Source organism: Pipistrellus kuhlii, unplaced genomic scaffold (assembly GCF_014108245.1).
Source record: "Pipistrellus kuhlii isolate mPipKuh1 unplaced genomic scaffold, mPipKuh1.p scaffold_m20_p_40, whole genome shotgun sequence".
Taxonomy (NCBI): domain Eukaryota; kingdom Metazoa; phylum Chordata; class Mammalia; order Chiroptera; family Vespertilionidae; genus Pipistrellus; species Pipistrellus kuhlii.
Window position 1 is genome coordinate 2,816,030 of NW_023425541.1, and position 17,621 is coordinate 2,833,650.

A 17,621-nucleotide genomic window follows, 5' to 3' on the forward strand; every position below is an offset into this window, starting at 1 on the left:
TACAGAAAGTAAGGTTAAGGAATTGGATGAAGATGGGAAGGACCAGTATAGAGGAAATAGAAAGAGGATGAGTGGATAAGAAGAAAGAGAAAGAGAAGAAAAAAAATAGTAATACATTTTAAAATTTTAATTTTAAAAAGTAGGATAAAATAAAAAATTAACATGAAAAATAATGCAAAAAGAAATAGAAAATAAAGAAATAAAAGAAAAAAGGAAAAGAAAAAAAGATATAATAAAATAAAAATAAAAATGAGGGCTGATTTAAGATCCAACTTTTCTATATTTTCTGCAACTTCTTCATTTCCTGTTGCTGGGAATGAAGGCCTTTCTTTAGGCCAGTCCCTGTGGGCTCTCAGGGACTATTCAGATTTTTTTTGGTATTTTTTGTATTACTCAGGGTGTAGTGTAGAAGTGGCTATCTTGGTTGCTTGTGACTGCAGGAAGGGTCTGTCTTTTCAGGAGAAAATGGCTGCCTAGATTTGGCAAGTCAATTATGACTCAGTGCCAGACTCGAGGCCACTCTTTCCCAACCCTCTCCTCTTCCAAGATTCTCCCCAGACTCCACAAGTCTGCACCTCCACCTGTACCTCAGCCATGGGTGAGTGCCTGTATTTGAAAGGCCCTATGATCTAGGCTCAGCATATAAAAGCAAAGACCAAAAAGAGGGGAAAGTTGTGCCACTGTAAGCACCTCTTTCTCAGGTATTGTGTAGTCTGGGCGGTCATCCAGGCTGTCCCCTCTGAGCTCAATCTCTCTTGGCTGTGGACCCAGATCTAGTATCCCTTTCTGCCAGGAGTTCTGAGGACCCCTTTTCCACAGTCAGTCACTATGCCTGTCCCAAGGGACACAGACTCAGTGCCGTGCAGTTTCTCTTTGACCCTCTGGGTTCTGAGTTCAGCCCAGATCCTTGATTTTACCATTCTCTAGGTATCCTCTGCCCTTCCCAGCTATGAATTGTCTCACCATATGTGTCTAATTTGCCAATTCAGGGTGGATGTTATTTGATTTAGTTGCTCATTCTACAAGTATCTTCTCCAGGACAAGGCTCTGGGCACATCCTTCTATTCTGCTGACATTTTGTCTCTATGTTGATTATTTTGTTTTTTAGTTTTCTTCTTCTTTTTTTTTTTTTAAATATATTTTATTGAGTTTTTACAGAGAGGAGGAGAGAGGGATAGAGAGCTAGAAAATTTGATGAGAGAGAAACATCGACCAGCTGCCTCTTGCACACCCCCTATTGGGGATGTGCCCGCAACCAACGTACATGCCCCTGACCGGAATCGAACCTGGGACCTTTCAGTCCACAGACCAACGCTCTACCACTGAGCCAAACCGGTTTCGGCTGTTTTTTAGTTTTCTTCTTATCCACTCATTATCTTTCTACTTCCCCTATACTGAACTGTGGCCATTCCTCCATTCATTCAATCCCTTTACACTACTTTCTGGAAATAAGCTCTGCCTTTTCAGATTCAGTTTCCCCCTTTTTAACTAGGTGTTTGTTGTTTGCAATTTTTGGTTTATTTGTTTTGTGGAGTTTCCTCCCCATATACTAGTATGTATTTTTTTTTTCTCTTTTCTTCATTTTATTTTCTCTCCTACCTATTATCCTTCTCTCAATATCATTTTTTCACTCTTTTCTCTTCCCCAATTCTCTTTTCTCCCATGGTCATTTTTATTGGGGTTATTGGTGCTGTGAAAACATTCATGTTTTATTCCCTCTGTGTCATGTCATGTTGAGTTGTATTTTGTGCCTTTCGGTCAAGGTGGTAGAAAGTGAGACACATAACCAGACACCCTATGAGGAACAAAAGAAAATGACGAATCATAAGCAAAGGAAGTAAACAAAATGGAGTCAAACAATTTGTCAGAGAAAGAATTCAGAGCAATGATCATAAGGAAACTGAAAAGGATGGGAGACAAATTCAACATGTGTAAGAATCAAGAGGATTGAAGAAGAACCAGGAGGACATAAAGAATGACATAGCTGCAATAAAGAACAAAATAGCCTCCTATCAACAGTAGACTAGAAGAAGATGAGGACTGCATTAGGGAGCTATAAGACAAGGAAGAGAAAAACACCCAAGCAGAGTAACAACTGGATTAAAAACTTAAAAAGCAGGAGAGCCTAAGGGTGCTATGGGACAACATAAAACAAAGCAACATTCACATAATACGGGTGCCATAAGGAGAGAAGACTGAGGGAGGAATAGAAAACGTGTTTGAAGAAATAATGACAGAAAACTTCCCTGATGTTGGGAAGAAAAATCTCACACATGTTTAAGAAGCACACAGAGTCCCAAACAAAATGAAACCAAAAAGACCGACAACAAGACACATCATAATTAAATTGTCAAACAACGACAAAGTAAGAATCTTAAAGGCTGCAAGAGAGAGAGAGACAGAAAGTTACCTATAAGGGATCTCTCGTTAGATTATCAACTGATTTATCAACAGAAACACATCAAACCAGAAGGGAAAAGAATGAAATATACAAAGTGATACAAAGCAAAGGACCGAATCCAAGAATACTATACCCAGCAAGGATATCAATAAAAATTGAAGGTGAAATAAAGAGCTTTACCAAAAAATAAAAAAGGGGAAAGGGAGTTTATTACAACCAAGCCACCAATGCAAAAAATGCTGTAAAAAGAAGAAATAGGAAGGGAAGAACAAACACACGCATAAAGAATAAAAATGGTGACAAACAAGTACCTATCAATAATAACTTTAAATGTAAATAGAATAAGTGCTCCAATCAAAAGACATAGTTTACCTGAATGGATAAGAAAACATGAGCCATATATCTGCTATCTACAAGAGACACACCTCAGAACAAAGGAATCATACTGACTGATAGTGAAGGGATGGAAAAAAATATTCAGGCGAATGGAAATGAAAAAAAGCTGGGGTAGCAATACTTATATATTACAAAATAGACCTAAAAGTAAAGGTCATAACAAGAGATAAGGAAGGCCAATTCATAATACTAAAGGGAGCAATGCAACAAGAGGATATAACTCTAGTAAAAATGTATGCACCCAATATAGGAGAACCCAAATACTAGTACATAAAAGAACTCCTGAAAGATATCAAGGGAGAGTGATAGTAGGGAAATTTAATACCCTATTGAAAGCACTAGATAAATCTTCTAGACAAAAAAATCAGCAAAGAAACATCAATCCTAAATTACTCACTAGATCAGATGGAATTAATTGACATCTTCAGAACATTTCACCCCAAAGCTACAGAGAATACACATTCTTCTCAAGTGCACATGGAACATTTTCAAAGGTAGACCACATATTGGGACACAGGCAAAGTCTCTTCAAAGTCAAGAAGATAAAAATCATAGTAAGAATCTTCTCAGATCAAAATGGCATAAAATTAGAAATCAACTACAATAAAAACAATGGGGAAAAAAAACACTTGGAGGATAAATTAAACAATGACTGGATTACCAAAGAATTCAAAGAATAAATAAAGAGCATACTGGTAACAAATGACAATGAAAACACAACAATAAAAAAAATCTATGGGACATAGTGTAAGCAGTCATGAGAGGGAAGTTCATAGCTCTACAGGCCTACCTCAGAAAACAAGAAAAATGCTAATAAATTATCTAACTCTACAACATAAAAAATTAGAAAGAGGAGAAAAATGGTGGCCGAACAGACAGATGTGTTCTGAGCCTTGTCCCAGAGCAGAAAGAAAGAACAGTTGAGGATCACACGGAGAGTGTTTGTTAGGAAGTTAAGGGACAGCTAAACTCAGGAGAAGGTGGGGGACTGCTGGACAGGGTTCCCCTGACCTGGCAGCCCACACTGTGGCTGGGTCCCCTCCTAGAGCTAGAGGCTTGGATGCAGAAACCGCACCATCTTAAAAGGTAAAGTGGATTTTATCGGAAGCCTGAAAATCCACAACTGCGGCAACCACTGCACAGCTGTGAGCCCCAGAATACTGGTCCCCAATTGGCGCAAGTACACGGATTCAAAGGAGCTCTTCACTCCACTATGGAAAGGTCAGATTTCGCCGTGGATAAGGTGAGGTATTTGGTCCTTTAAAAAAACATGAATAAGCCGAAACTGGTTTGGCTCAGTGGATAGAGTGTCGGCCTGCGGACTGAAAGGTCCCAGGTTCGATTCCAGTCAAGGGCATGTACCTTGGTTGCGGGCACATCCCCAGTAGGGGGTGTGCAGGAGGCAGCTGATTGATGATTCTCTCTCATCGATGTTTCTAACTCTCAATCCCTCTCTCTTCCTCTCTGTAAAAAAAATCAATAAAATATATTTTTAAAAACACATGAATAAATAAATGGGGGAGAAGTAAATGCTCCACCTAACAAATGCCAACTAATAAATAAAGAGGGAATGATGGAAATTTGAAAATGCATGTTTAACAACCATCACAGTAAAAATTAATTCAGGCAAGACTCATCAGTGGATGCTAAAACTAGTGAGTGAAAAGTTTAATGAGAAACAGGATATTTAGTCTCAAATATCTTCCAAAAAGTACTTCATAATTACGTATCAATTACTAGGCACTTGGTAGACACCATGTTAACTTTAACCAGTAATGTGACAAACTGACCTTATGAACCTGTTGGTATGCTGCACTGAGAAGAACATATATTATAGCTTTTGTGATATGCCTACTCAAAATGCATCAACTGAATCTAATAATTAGGAAAGGAAACATCATATATATTCAAGTTGAGGTTCCTGCTACAAAGTATAATAGTTATCCTGTACTCTTCAAAAGTATCAAGTTCATGAAAGATAAGGAAAGACAGAAATTGTTTTGGTTTGCAGGAGATGAGACATGACAACTAAATACAACTTATGAAGGACTTAGTTTTAGGATAATCAGTGAGATAATTTCTAGTAGTAGAAATGAATGTTTATTTCCTAACTTTGATGGTTGTACCATGGTCATATAGAAGAGTATCCCTGTTTTTAGGAAATACTGTACAGGGGTAATGTAGCAAAATGTCTGCAAGTTAAATCTCAGATGCTTGAGAAAGAAACACACACAAAGAGAGAATGATATTGCAATGTGGTAAAATGTTAAATAGAGAAGCTGAGTGAAGGATATAGGGCAATTATTTGGGCTTACTTGCACTTTCTATGTCAGTAAAAAGTACTTCAAAATCAAAAATAAAAAAAATGTTAATACAAATCAACTGGGGGGAAGGGGAAGCCAATGTGATCTTACAATGCAAATCTAGCCAGAATGAGGCTGTGTGAACACTGTGTGGATCAGACCTCACTGGAACACAGGATTTAGCTCTTGGAAGGTGAGGTAACTACATTGTACGAGGAACAGTTGAGGGGCATGACACTGTCTTCAGTTCTCCAACAAGCATCTGGGACAGAGAAAGCAGACTTGTCACAGGGAGACAAACTTCTGTTCAGTATGAGAAAGGGCTTTTTGCCAATAGGACAGCAAAACAGTATATAGAGCAATCTTGTGAGTTCCCATAGGACATGTTCTCATAGAGACTGGACAATCAATGCTTAAGCATGTCATAGAGAGATTTCATGAATCCAATTAACACTGAGCCCAAGGACCATGAAGATCCTTCTTATGAAAAGCCTGTGGTTCCTTGTTATCTTCTGGTACTGGGAATTTGAGCACTTCTGGAATAAAAGACAACCTGTGTTAGAATGGGATGGATATTCTCTTTTTGTTCATATGGGACATGAATCATCTTGCTCTCACATGGACTACTTCAATATATAATTCTTAGCACTTTGGAAAATTCATTTGCCCTCAGAAATAAGCTGGTCACAGTGGTAAGAGTCAAAATGCTTTTATTTTAGAACATGTTATTTAGCCACATGAAAATAGAGCCTGAGAAATCAGATACAAAAATGTAAGATAAAGTTTAACAATAATTTAGATATTCAAAGTGTCAGGACCATGCATCTTCTCTCAGTTGCTGTCAGCTGGCCTACTCATATGGCTTATTCCAGCAGTTATCACTCTTCATAAAAAACTGAATCCTTGTTTTTATGTAATGCTTCTACCAGCTCACTATAGAGACTATTTATCTGGAAAACAGAATAGCAAATAGATTTCTTGAGGGGAAAGGATATGTAAGAAAGCTTCCCCATGCCATAGTGATGTCATGATACTCTAACTCAGGGGTGGGGAACCTTTATCCTACCAAGGACCATTGGATATTTATAACATCCTTTGTTAATATAATTCATTTAATATAAATTTATGTTGCTAGGAAAAAAAGCTCCTAGATTTATTGGATTTCAAGTCCCACCTGCAGTTGCCTTGGTAGGGCCAGAACAAATGATTTTTGTGGGCCTTATGTGGCCTGCGGGCTGGACATTACCCACCCCTGTAACCTGAGCCATATTGGAAAGAAAATATAGTACACTCTTGGGGAAGAGGGACCCTATTCATACTAGGCCCATTTTCTAGGGACAGACAGCTATTATTATATAAGGGAGAAGAAACCTAAAGCATAAATGATCCTTTGCTCTTATTTGGTAACAAGACTTTTTCTCTACTAAAGCCTCTCCTGGTTAGTTTAATGGCCTAGAAGTCTGCAACTCAGAATAGTTCCTGGAGAAAATACCTTTTTAAACAGTCTTTGTTCAGAGGCCAGTACTTCCCTGCATGCACTAGCACTGACAGTGATGCACCTATCCATAGCCCACTCTTGGTATTCCTTTTAATTAGATTTCATTTGCTATCCCTAAGTTTCCCCTTGTTCACCATCCTTCCTGGTTTTCACTCTAAGAAATTACTGTTTACCATCCTCTAACTCTTGCAGTACTATGGAACCACCAAAAGGTACGATGATCAAGAACCTTTCCTGGCCAAGGAAAGTAGCATTGAATCTTACTGAGAGCCCAGACAGAACCTCTCTGCCATGAGTCCTGCCATCCACCTCTAGCTTCTTCCTCCTCACCTGAGTTTCATAGATTCTCTTGAGGGAGCCAAGGTGGTCAAGAAAACGCAATGACAGGCCACACCATTTTTCAGCAGATACATACTTTCTCTTGCCATACATATATATTCCAATATTCCAGGACATCATCATTAGCCAGAGAATCTCCGTTTCTGGGTAGCCTTCCTAAATCCAAGAACAGTGGGTATACCATCACAATAATTGTAGCACTGACTATATCAGTGCTGCATCCATTGCTATTAAATAACTAGAGGCCCTGTACACAAAATTCATGCACAGGTGTGTGTGTCCCTCAGCCCAGCCTGCACCCTATCCAATCTGGGACCCCTCAAGGGATGTCCGACTAGTAGGATCAGGCCTAAACGGGCAGTTGGACATCCCTCTCATAATTCAGGATTGCTGGCTCCCAACTGCTCGCCTGCCTGCCTTCCTGATTGCCCCTAACCGCTTCTGCCTGCCAGCCTGATCACCCCTTAACCACTCCCCAGCCAGCCTGATTGATGTCTAACTTTCCCCCTGCCAGCCTGTTTGCCCCTAACTGCCTTCCCCTGCAGGCTTGGTCACCCCATAACTGCCCTCCCCTGCAGGCCTGGTCCCCACCAATTGCTATCCCCTGCAGGCCTGGGTCCCCTTCAACTGCCCTTCCCTGCAGGCTCAGTTGCCCCCAACTTCCCTCCTCTGCCATCCTGGTCATCCCTAACTGCCCTCCCCTGCAGGCTTGATCGCCCCCAACTGCCCTCCCTTGCAGGCCTGGTCCCTCCCAACTGCCCTCCTCTGCTGGCCATCTGTGTCAGCCATCTTGTGTCTACATGGGGGCAGCCATCTTTGACCACATGGGGCAGCCATCTTGTGTGTTGGAATGATGGTCAATTTGCATATTACTATTTTATTAGATAGGACGGGTACTTGCCCTAGCCAGTTTGGCTCAGTGGCTACAGTGTCAGTCTGCAGACTGAAAGGTTCCAGGTTAGATTCTAGTCAGGGGGTCATGCTGGGTTATGGGCTTGATCCCCAGTTGGGGGCATGCAGGAGGCAGCTGATCAATGATTTTCTCTCATCACTGATGTTTCTATCTCTCTCTCCCTCTCCCTCTCTCTCTGAAATAAATGAAAAATATATTTTAAAAATAATAATGGGTGCTCTGCTGACATCGTGTGTGCCCGGAGAGCAGAAGAGCACTTTGAAGCTTTGTCAGCTGTAGAATACTCCAGATCAAGACATCATGAAGTGACATAAACCAAAGAAGCAATTAGGACATCCTGGAGTGAGTCCTGGTCTCCCTTAAGCAGGAGAAAAATATGTATTTTGTTTGGGACTTCTCTTGGTTCTGTCCTCAGTCAATCATTTCATTAATTCCTACCTGTAATCCTCTAATTTTCAGAGAAGGTTGTCAAAAAGCAGTTTTATTGAATCTATTAAGTGAGGGAAGGAAGGAGGAAGAGATATTGATTTTAATAAACTGGCTCGCACAATTATGGGGACTGGCAAGTTTGAAATCTGTAGGGTAGGCCAACAGGCTATAAATTCAGGTAAGAGTTGATGTTGCAATCTTGAGTCTGAAATCTGTGTGGCAGTCCAGCAGGCTGGAAACTTAGGCAGGACTTCTATGTGAAAGTCTTGAGACAGAATTCCTTTTCCAGGAAAACTCAGTTCTTGCCTTTAAGGCAAAAATTGGTTATGGAGGGTAATCTGTTTTTACTTAACATCAACTAAATGTAATTAAAAATAAATATTAATATTTAGTGTTGATAAGATCTACCTGGCTATGAACAAAGGGTACATTTCTAAGATGGTCCCTTTTCCCTATGAGTGTGTTTAACATGGATGAGTATAAGATTTTGCAATAGTGAAGAGGATTAGTCTTAGGGAGCAACTTTCTCAGTTCTTGTACAGGAGATGAACTACAAAGAGAGCACCCATGTGCTCATTCCATGTTAAAGCTCTTCATCTACAAACTAGGTCTCATGTTGTTGGAAGGGGAAACAGCTGTCAATGATATTGAGAATGTGAATAATGTTGTCTCAGCTATAATTCACTAGTTTGGATCTATAAAATAATTATTGTACTATGGTCCTGGCCAGTGTGGCCCAGTTGGTTGGAGTGTCTGAAAGGTAATGGGTTCAATTCTGTTAGGCACAAACCCACGTTAAGGGTTTGATCCCCAGTTGGGCATGTACAGGAGGCAACCAGTTGAAGTTTCTCTCTATCTCCCTGCCTCTCTCTCCAAAAATGACTAAAAACATATCCTTGGATGAGGATTTTTAAAAATCACAATGCATAAAACACTATGAAAATGAGGATGCCAAGAGGGACAAGATAAAGCTCTTATTCTAAAGGACACATAGTGCCTTTGGGGAGACAAGGTATCGTCATCTAAAGAGACTACACAAGATTTATATAATAACTAAGGGTTAGTCAGAGCAACATAGGCATTAAGCATTCTCTTTCAGTGAATGCTTAGGCTGGCACAGTCAGACGTCTAGTTTCTCTGCTTGAAATGCCAACCCCTTGTCCACTTGGTAAACTTTTATTTTATCTTCAAATTCACAAAGAGTTAGTAACTCCTATCTCTCTGTTACCATACCAAGTATTAAATTATTCTAATACAACTTATCAGGTTGTTTGAAACTATTTATATAATTTATCTCCTGAAGACTGTTGATATCCTTGAGGCTTAGGAATTTGTCTTGTTCATCTTTGTATACTCAGAATCCAACACTGTGCCTGATACATGATAGGGGCACAATAGATGTTTGCTGGATGAATAAATCAACGAATGAATGAATTAATCGATATCTGGTCAAATGCAACTATTTGGTGAAGCTTTCCTTGATTCTCCACAAGTTATTATCTATACCAATTTGTTCCTATGGCACTTTGTTCACAGCACTACAACAGCACTTATAACACGGTGTTATCTATCTCTTCTACTAGGCTGGGAGTTTCTTCAAGGCAAAGTATCATCTATTTTACATATTCACAGCCTGGCAGTGTCTAACAATGTTGTGATTTTAACTGAATGAATAATAATAATAAAAAAAGACTGAACAAACAAATATAGTCTTAGGGTATATGAGTAGGATCTAGATATACAAGGGTTATATGAAATGTCCAGAATAGGCAAATAGAGATAGAAAGCAGATTGGTGGTTGCCATGGTCTGGGAAAGGGGTAATGGGGAATGACTGCTAATAGTTATGGGGTTTCTTTTTGGGTTGATGAAAATATTCTGGAGTTAGGCACTGGTGATAGTTGTATAATTTTGTGAATATTCTAAACAATGGAATTGTATACTTTGAAATTGTGAATTTTAAGATATATGAATTATGTAAATAAAATTACAAATATATAGATATCAGAAAGAGAAGGGTATTCCATATTGGCAAAACAGAATAAATAAAAACTTGGATTGTGCTTGAGAGTGAGCATATCTCAGGGAGACTAATAATTATTTGGCTTACACAGACAATTTATGTAAATAAATTAATGGGAAATGAGACTAGAAATGTAGGAGGGGGCTACCTCAGTATTTCCTAAATGCTTTTTCTTAGAACATTAGTATTAAAAAAATGTTAATAGATGGTCATAATAATTATGTCAAATATGGTTTGGAAATACTGAATTCTATATAAACGTTTTTGGAGCACTATAATGCACAATAGTTATAATAATTAAAAGTTTTAGGAAGTTTTACAGTAAAGAAACTATATAACTTCGTTTAATCCAGGATATGCAGATTTTTACTAACATCTTGTAGAACATAATTTTGAAATGTTGGCCTGGAATGTAAGGGATTTTTCATCATAAGCCACAGATCTCAGAATTTCTTCTGCTGGTAATTAAAAGTCACCGAAACTTTATGAGAAGGGAAGTGATATGATGAAATTGGAGCTTTAATAAGATTGAAATGCCAGTGGTGTTTAGAACAGACGTGAGTGAAAGAAAACACAGACAGCAAGATTTGTTTAAATTGGGTTCTAAGAGTCTAAGGATGAAGTGATGAGGGTCAACTAAAATAGTGGCAATGGAAATGGAAACATGTAAGAAATGATAGAACCTGGTAACTTACTTGATATAGGTACTATAAGCTAGGACCATTGAAAATGGTTCTAAAGTACATAGAATAGCTGAGAGACTGCTGATGGCACTGAAAGAAGAAAGGGAAAGAAGTGTTTCTGGGGATACAGGATCAAGATACTAATAAGTTTTATTTTAATCATTTTGGGATAGAGTTAACTTTGGAGATATCACCTAGGCTGTTTACAGATATGGACTGGAACTCAGTTAATGGTTGATGCCAATTGATTTACTTAAAGGACAGAGTATAGAATGTAGAGAGCTAAAGACCAAAGAATATTGGAAACAAACAAACAAACAAACAAAAAAAAAGAATATTGGAAACATTCATAGTTTGGCAGTAAGAGGAAAAAGACACCCAGCATGATGAGAAAATAAAGGAAAAAGTAAGAAATAATTTCAATAAGGAGGCAGTGGTCAATAATGAAGGCAAGGGAAAAGAAAGAGGCCATTAAATTTGTCTAGAAGGTGGTAATTAATGACCTTCTAGAGTACTAGAGGCCTGGTGCATGTAATTCGTGCACGGGCGTGGGGGTGTCCCTCAGCCCAGCCTGCACCCTATCCAATCTGGGACCCCTCGAGGGATGTCCAACTGCCCGTTTAGACACGATTCCAGTGGGATAGGCCTAAACAGGCAGTTGGACATCTCTCTCACAATTCAGTACTGCTGGCTCCCAACTGTTTGCCTGCCTGCCTTCCTGATTGCCCCTAACTGCTCTCTGCCAGCCTGTTTGACTCCACTGCCCTCCCCTACAGGCCTTGTCACCCCTAACTGCCCTCCCCTGCAGGGCTGATCGCCCCCAACTGCCCTCCTTTTCAGGCCTGGTCCCTCTCAACAGACCTCCCTTGCAGGCTTGGTGCGTCCCAACTGCCCTCCCCTGCTGGCCATCTTGTGGTGGCATCTCGTGTCCACATAATGGCAGGATCTTTGACCACATGGGGTCAGCCATATGGTGTGTTGGAGTGATGGTCAATCTGCATATTACTCTTTTATTAGATAGGATAGAGGCCTGGTGCATGGGTGGGGGCTGGCTGGTTTTCCCTGAAGGGTGTCCCAGATCAGGGTGGGGGTTCCCTTGGGGAATGGGGTGGCCTGGGTGAGGGGCCTGTGGTGGTTTGCAGGCCAGCCACACTCCCTGGTGACCCAAGCAGAGGTCCTGGTATCAGGAATTTATTTATCTTCTACAATTGAAACTTTGTAACTTGAAGCTGAGCCAAGCTTCCTGCCTGCTCTGTGGCGGCAGCCATTTCTGTTGGAATTTATATATCTTCTATAATTGAAATTTTGTAGCCTGGAGTGAAGGCCTGAGCCAGCCAGGGCTGCAGAAAATTGGCTTCCTCCATCACCTGGGGAAACCCTAGCCTTCTGCTCTTCCAGTTCCATGGCTGCTGTCATTTCTGTTGGAATTTATTTACCTTCTATAATTAAAACTTTGTACCCTTGAGTGGAAGCCTGGGCCTGCCAGGGTGTGTGGAAAGCTTGGCTTCCTCCATTGCCAGGGATACCCAAGTCTCCCTCCTGCTCTCTGTGTCCATAGCCATCTTGGTTGAGGTTAATTTGGATACTCGCTCTGATTGGCTGGTGGGTGTGATGGTTAATTTGAATATTACTCTTTTATTAGATAGGATAGTGTGGCTAACAGTGCAAAGAGTAAGGGAAAGAGTAGCTGAAGATGAGCTCAGACAGGCATCCAAGGCCTTGTGGGCCACATTCAAGATTTTGGTGTTTAAGAGCAACTGGCTCAGAAGAACCAAGATGACAACATAGATAAACACCTATACTTGCTGCCTCTAACAACCACATCAAAATTACAACTGAAAGGCAGAACAACCACCACCCAGAAAGCTGGCTGAGTAGAAGTTCCACAATTAGAGAGGTGCAGAAAGAGCATTAAGACTGGTAAGAGATGCGGAGGCACAGAAAGTGTTGGCACATGGATATGTTGCTCTTTTAATTGGGAAGAGAGATACAAGCTCCCGCTTGCACTGAACTCCAGTTCCGGGTGAGACACTGGGGGTCCCAGACACATACGGGGAGAAACTAGACTGTCTGGCATCAGGACAGGAACATGAAGGCGGCTTCCTCTCTGAGGTGCTCACAGTGATCATTGTTCCTGCATGGGGGTTCAGGACGCAGAGACCTGGGGACCTCTCCAATGCAGGGCTGACTGGGAGCCATTGCTGTGTGCTCTGCCATGGTGATTCCCAGAGACCCCGCCCCACCCAATATACAACCCCCCACAAGCTATGTGCATCGGCTTTTGCATATGAATGGATTGACCTTTCTCTGCATAAAACCTGTCAAACTGCAGCTGGGTCAGAGAGTCCCAGAGCTTCCAAAAGAAGGCCCAAGGCCTGGCAGCAGAAGCCTGCCTTGCTTCACAGCTGAGCCTCGTGTGGGCACTTCCAAACCCCATACAAAGAGGAATAATCTGCAGATGTCTCTGTAGCTCCTGCTGGGCGGCCTCAGACAGTGGCTGACCTTGTACCTCCTTGGAGATGCAAGACCCAGTGTATCCAGTAGTCAGTATGAGACCACACCGGATTACAGATCTTCACAACTATAAGAGACACACTCAAGGGGTAGAATCAGTGAGCACCAAAACACCACTGAAGCAAGTCTTGCCCCATAAGAGTATCTCCTGTGCAACAAACCTTCCAGTGTAGATAAAGCTGGTCATCACAGTCAATTAGCCTGGAGGTCAATTCCTCCTACTGATATCAGCAATCAAGGCTTAACTACAACAACTGTGCACACAGCCCACAAAGGGGTGCACCAAGAGATTGCACCTGAGGTGACTAGGGAGGCTGAGACACTGAGTCCTATAGGAAACCTACCACACAAGATCATTCTATCAACTCAAGGAGACTTAACAGCTACCCAATACAGAAAAAAAAAAAAAAAAAAAAAAAAAAAACCCCACAGGGAAGCAGCCAAAATGCAGAGACAAAGAAACAAGTAACAAATGAAAGAAATGGAGGAAATCAAACAACTGGATATAGAGTTCAAAACCATGGTTATAAGGTTGCTCAAGAATCTTATAGAAACCTCCAAGAAATTTAGTGAGACCCTCAAGGATATGAAAAAAGACCAATCAGAAATTAAGCATACACTGATTGAAATAAAGAATAATACACAGGGATCCAAGAGCAGACTAGAGGATCCCAACAATCAAGCCAAAGATTTAAAACATGAGGAAACAAAAATAACCCAACCAGAAGAGGAAAAAAAAAAAAAAAAAAAGGAAGGTAGTGTAAAGAGCCACTGGGACAACTACAAATGTACCAACATCTGAATTATGAGGGTGCCAGAAGAAAGAGAAAGGAAGATATTGAAAACTTATTTGAAGAAATAATGACAGAAAACTTCCCCTACCTGGTGAAAGAAATAGACTTACAAGTCCAGAAAGCACAGACAACCCCAAACAAGAGGAATCCAAAGAGGACCACAGCAAGACACAACATAATTAAAATGCCAAGGGCATAATACAGAGAATATACAAGTACAAGAGAAAAACAGTTATTTACCTACAAGGTAGTACCCATATGACCATAAATTGATTTCTCAACAGAAACTATGCAGGCCAAAAGGTGGTGGCAAGGAATATTCAAAGTGATGAATAGCAAGAACTTACAACCAAGATTAATCTACCCAGCAAAGCTATCATTTAGAAATGAAGGTCAGATAAAGAGCTTCACAGATAAGAAAAAGCTGAAAGAGTTCATTACCACCAAACCAGTATTATATGAATTTCTGAAGTGTATTCTCTAAGAAGAGGAAGAAGAAAAAAAAAGGTAAAGATTAAAAATTATGGGGCGGTGACCACCAAACAGCTGTGAGCCCCAGAATACTGGTCCTCAATTGGTACAAACACACAATTACAGAGGAGGTCTACACTCCACCACAGAAAGGTCGAATTTTGCCTGGGATAAGTAGGGAGAGAACTACATAACTAGACATTCAAAGAGAGACCATGGGGATAGAGAGAAACAGCCCGCATATGAAAGAAAAGCAGGCATCACCAGAAAAGGAAATAAATGAAATAGAGGCTAACAACATGTTAGAGAAAGAATTCACAGAAATGGTCATAAGGTGGATGAAAAGAATGGAAGACAAATTCGACAATATGAATAAGAACCAAGAGGAAATGGAAAAGGAAAAAGAATAAATGAAAAATGACATCGGTGCAGTAAAGAACTCAATAGAAAGCATCAAGAGTAGACTAGAAGAAGCAGAGGACTGCATTGGTGAGCTAGAAGACAAGGTGGAAAAAAAAAACTCAATTAGAACAGCTTCTAGAAACAAATATTTAAAAAGCAGGAGATCCTAAGAGAACTGTGGGACAACATGAAACAAAACATAATAGGGATAACAGGGATCCCAGAAGGAGAGAGAACTTAGCAAGGAATAGAAACTCTGTTTAAAGAAATAATGACAGAAAACTTCCCTGATATAGGGAAGAAAAAACCTACACAAAGCCAAGAAGCTCACAGAGTCCCAAGAACAATGAACCCCAAAAGACTGATGCCATGGCACATTATAATTAAATTGGCAAACACCAAAAACAAAGTAAGAATCTTAAAAGCGGCCAAAGAGAGACAGAAAATTACATACAAAGGAACCCCCATCAGACTAGCAACTGATTTCTCAACAGAAACTCATCAGTCCAGAAGGGAATGGAATGAAACACAAAGTCATGCAAAGGATGGGTCTGAATCCAAGAATACTGTATCCAGAAAGGCTATGAATAAAAATTGAATGTGATGTCAGGAGCTTCACTGACAAAAAATGACTAAGGGAATTTATCACCACCAAACCAGCAATGCAAGAAATGTTAAAGGGTCTGCTGTAAAAAAGAATATAGGAAGGAAAAAAGGAATACAGGGTAAAGAATAATAATGGCAACAAATACCATATTCTCCGGTGTATAAGACGACTTTTGAAATGAAAAAAAGTCAACCGAAAACCGGGGGCAAAAGACCAAAATTACACAAAAATTACCTGCAGATCTTGACGGCAAAGTAAGTCTTTTCTTTGAAGTGGGGGGTAGTCTTATACAGCGAATATAGGCCTAAACCTATGTTTTAACTGTAAAATTAGGGGGTTGTCTTATACGCTGGAAAATACGGTAAGTACCTGTCAATGATAACTTTGAATGTAAATGGATTAAATGCCCAAATAAAAAGACACAAGGTAATGGATTGGATAAGAAAACAAGACACAGCCGAGACCGGTTTGGCTCAATGGATAGAGCGTCAGCTTGGGGACTGAAGGGTCCCGGGTTTGATCCCGGTCAAGGAAATGTACCTTGGTTGCGGGCATATCCCCAGTGGGGGGTGTGCAAGAGGCAGCTGATTGATGACTCTCTCTCATCAATGTTTCTAACTCTCTGTCTCTCTCCCTTCCTCTCTGTACAAAATCAATAAAATATATATTTAAAAAAAAAAGAAAAAAGAAAACAAGACACATATATCTGCTGTTTATGAGAAACCCACTTCAGAAAAAAAACATGCACACAGACTGAGGGTGAAGGGATGGAAAAAGGTTTTCCAAGTGAATAGAAATGAAAAAAAAAATCTGGGGTAGCAATACTTATATCCGAAAAATTAGACCTCAAAAGTAAGGACATAACAAGAGATAAGGAAGGCCACTCCATAATACTAAAGGAAGCAATCCATCAAGAAGAAATAACTTTGGTAAACGTATACACAGACAATACAGCAGCACCCAAATAGATAAAAAACAAAACAAAACAAAAAACCAACAACAACAACAACAACAAAACTCCTGGAGGATATAAAGGGAGAGATTGACAGCAATACACTCATAGTAGGAGACTTTAATACCCCACTATCAACATTGGACTAGTCCTCTAAACAAAAAATCAGGAAAGAAACATCAATCCTAAATGACTCACTAGACCAGATGGAATTAATTGACATCTTCAGAACATTTCACCCCAAAGTCACATAATATATATACATTCTTCTCAAGTGCACATGGGTCATTTTCAAAGATAGACCATATGCTGGGACATAGGCAACGTCTCTTCAAATTCAAGGTGATAGAAATCATACCAAGTATCTTCTCAGATCACAGTGGCATTAAAATGGAAATCAATTACAATAAAACAATCCAAAGAAATGAAACACATGCAGAATAAAGAGCATGCTATTAAAGAATGACTGGGTTACCGGAGAAATCAAGGAATAAATAAAAAGCATCATGGCAACAAATGACAATGAAAACACAACAATCCAAAATCTATGGGACACAGTGAAAGCAGTCTTGAGAGGGAAGTTCATATCCCTACAAGACTACTGCAAAAGAAAAAGAAACAGTGGTAATAAATTATCTAACCGTTAGATTCTAACCCTATAACTCAAAGATTTAGAAAGAGAGCAACAAGAAAAGCCCAGTATAAGCAGAAGGAAGGAAATAATAAAGATCTGGGTGGAGATAAATGACATAGAGACAAAAAAAGACAGTACAAAAGATCAACAAAACCAAGAGCTGGTTCTTTGAAAAGATAAACAAGATTAATGAACTTTTAGCCAGGCTCACCAAGAAGCAAAGAGAGAGGACCCAAATAAACAGAATCAGAAATGAAAGAGGT

General features: G+C 40.0%; 1 protein-coding gene across 1 annotated transcript in view; it reads right to left on the reverse strand.

The window, feature by feature from the left end:
* Positions 1–5,858: 5,858 nt before the first annotated feature.
* The window catches only part of TEX11 (testis expressed 11), a 285,049-nt gene continuing 273,286 nt past the window's right edge, over positions 5,859–17,621 (reverse strand). Inside the window, exons 28-29 of the mRNA XM_045571903.1 lie at positions 6,929–7,093; positions 5,859–6,050 (exon numbers count right to left, since the gene is read on the reverse strand). Of these exons, the coding sequence (XP_045427859.1) occupies positions 5,979–6,050; positions 6,929–7,093 (237 nt within the window). The 3' untranslated portion in view covers positions 5,859–5,978. The remainder of the gene's footprint in view (positions 6,051–6,928; positions 7,094–17,621) is intronic.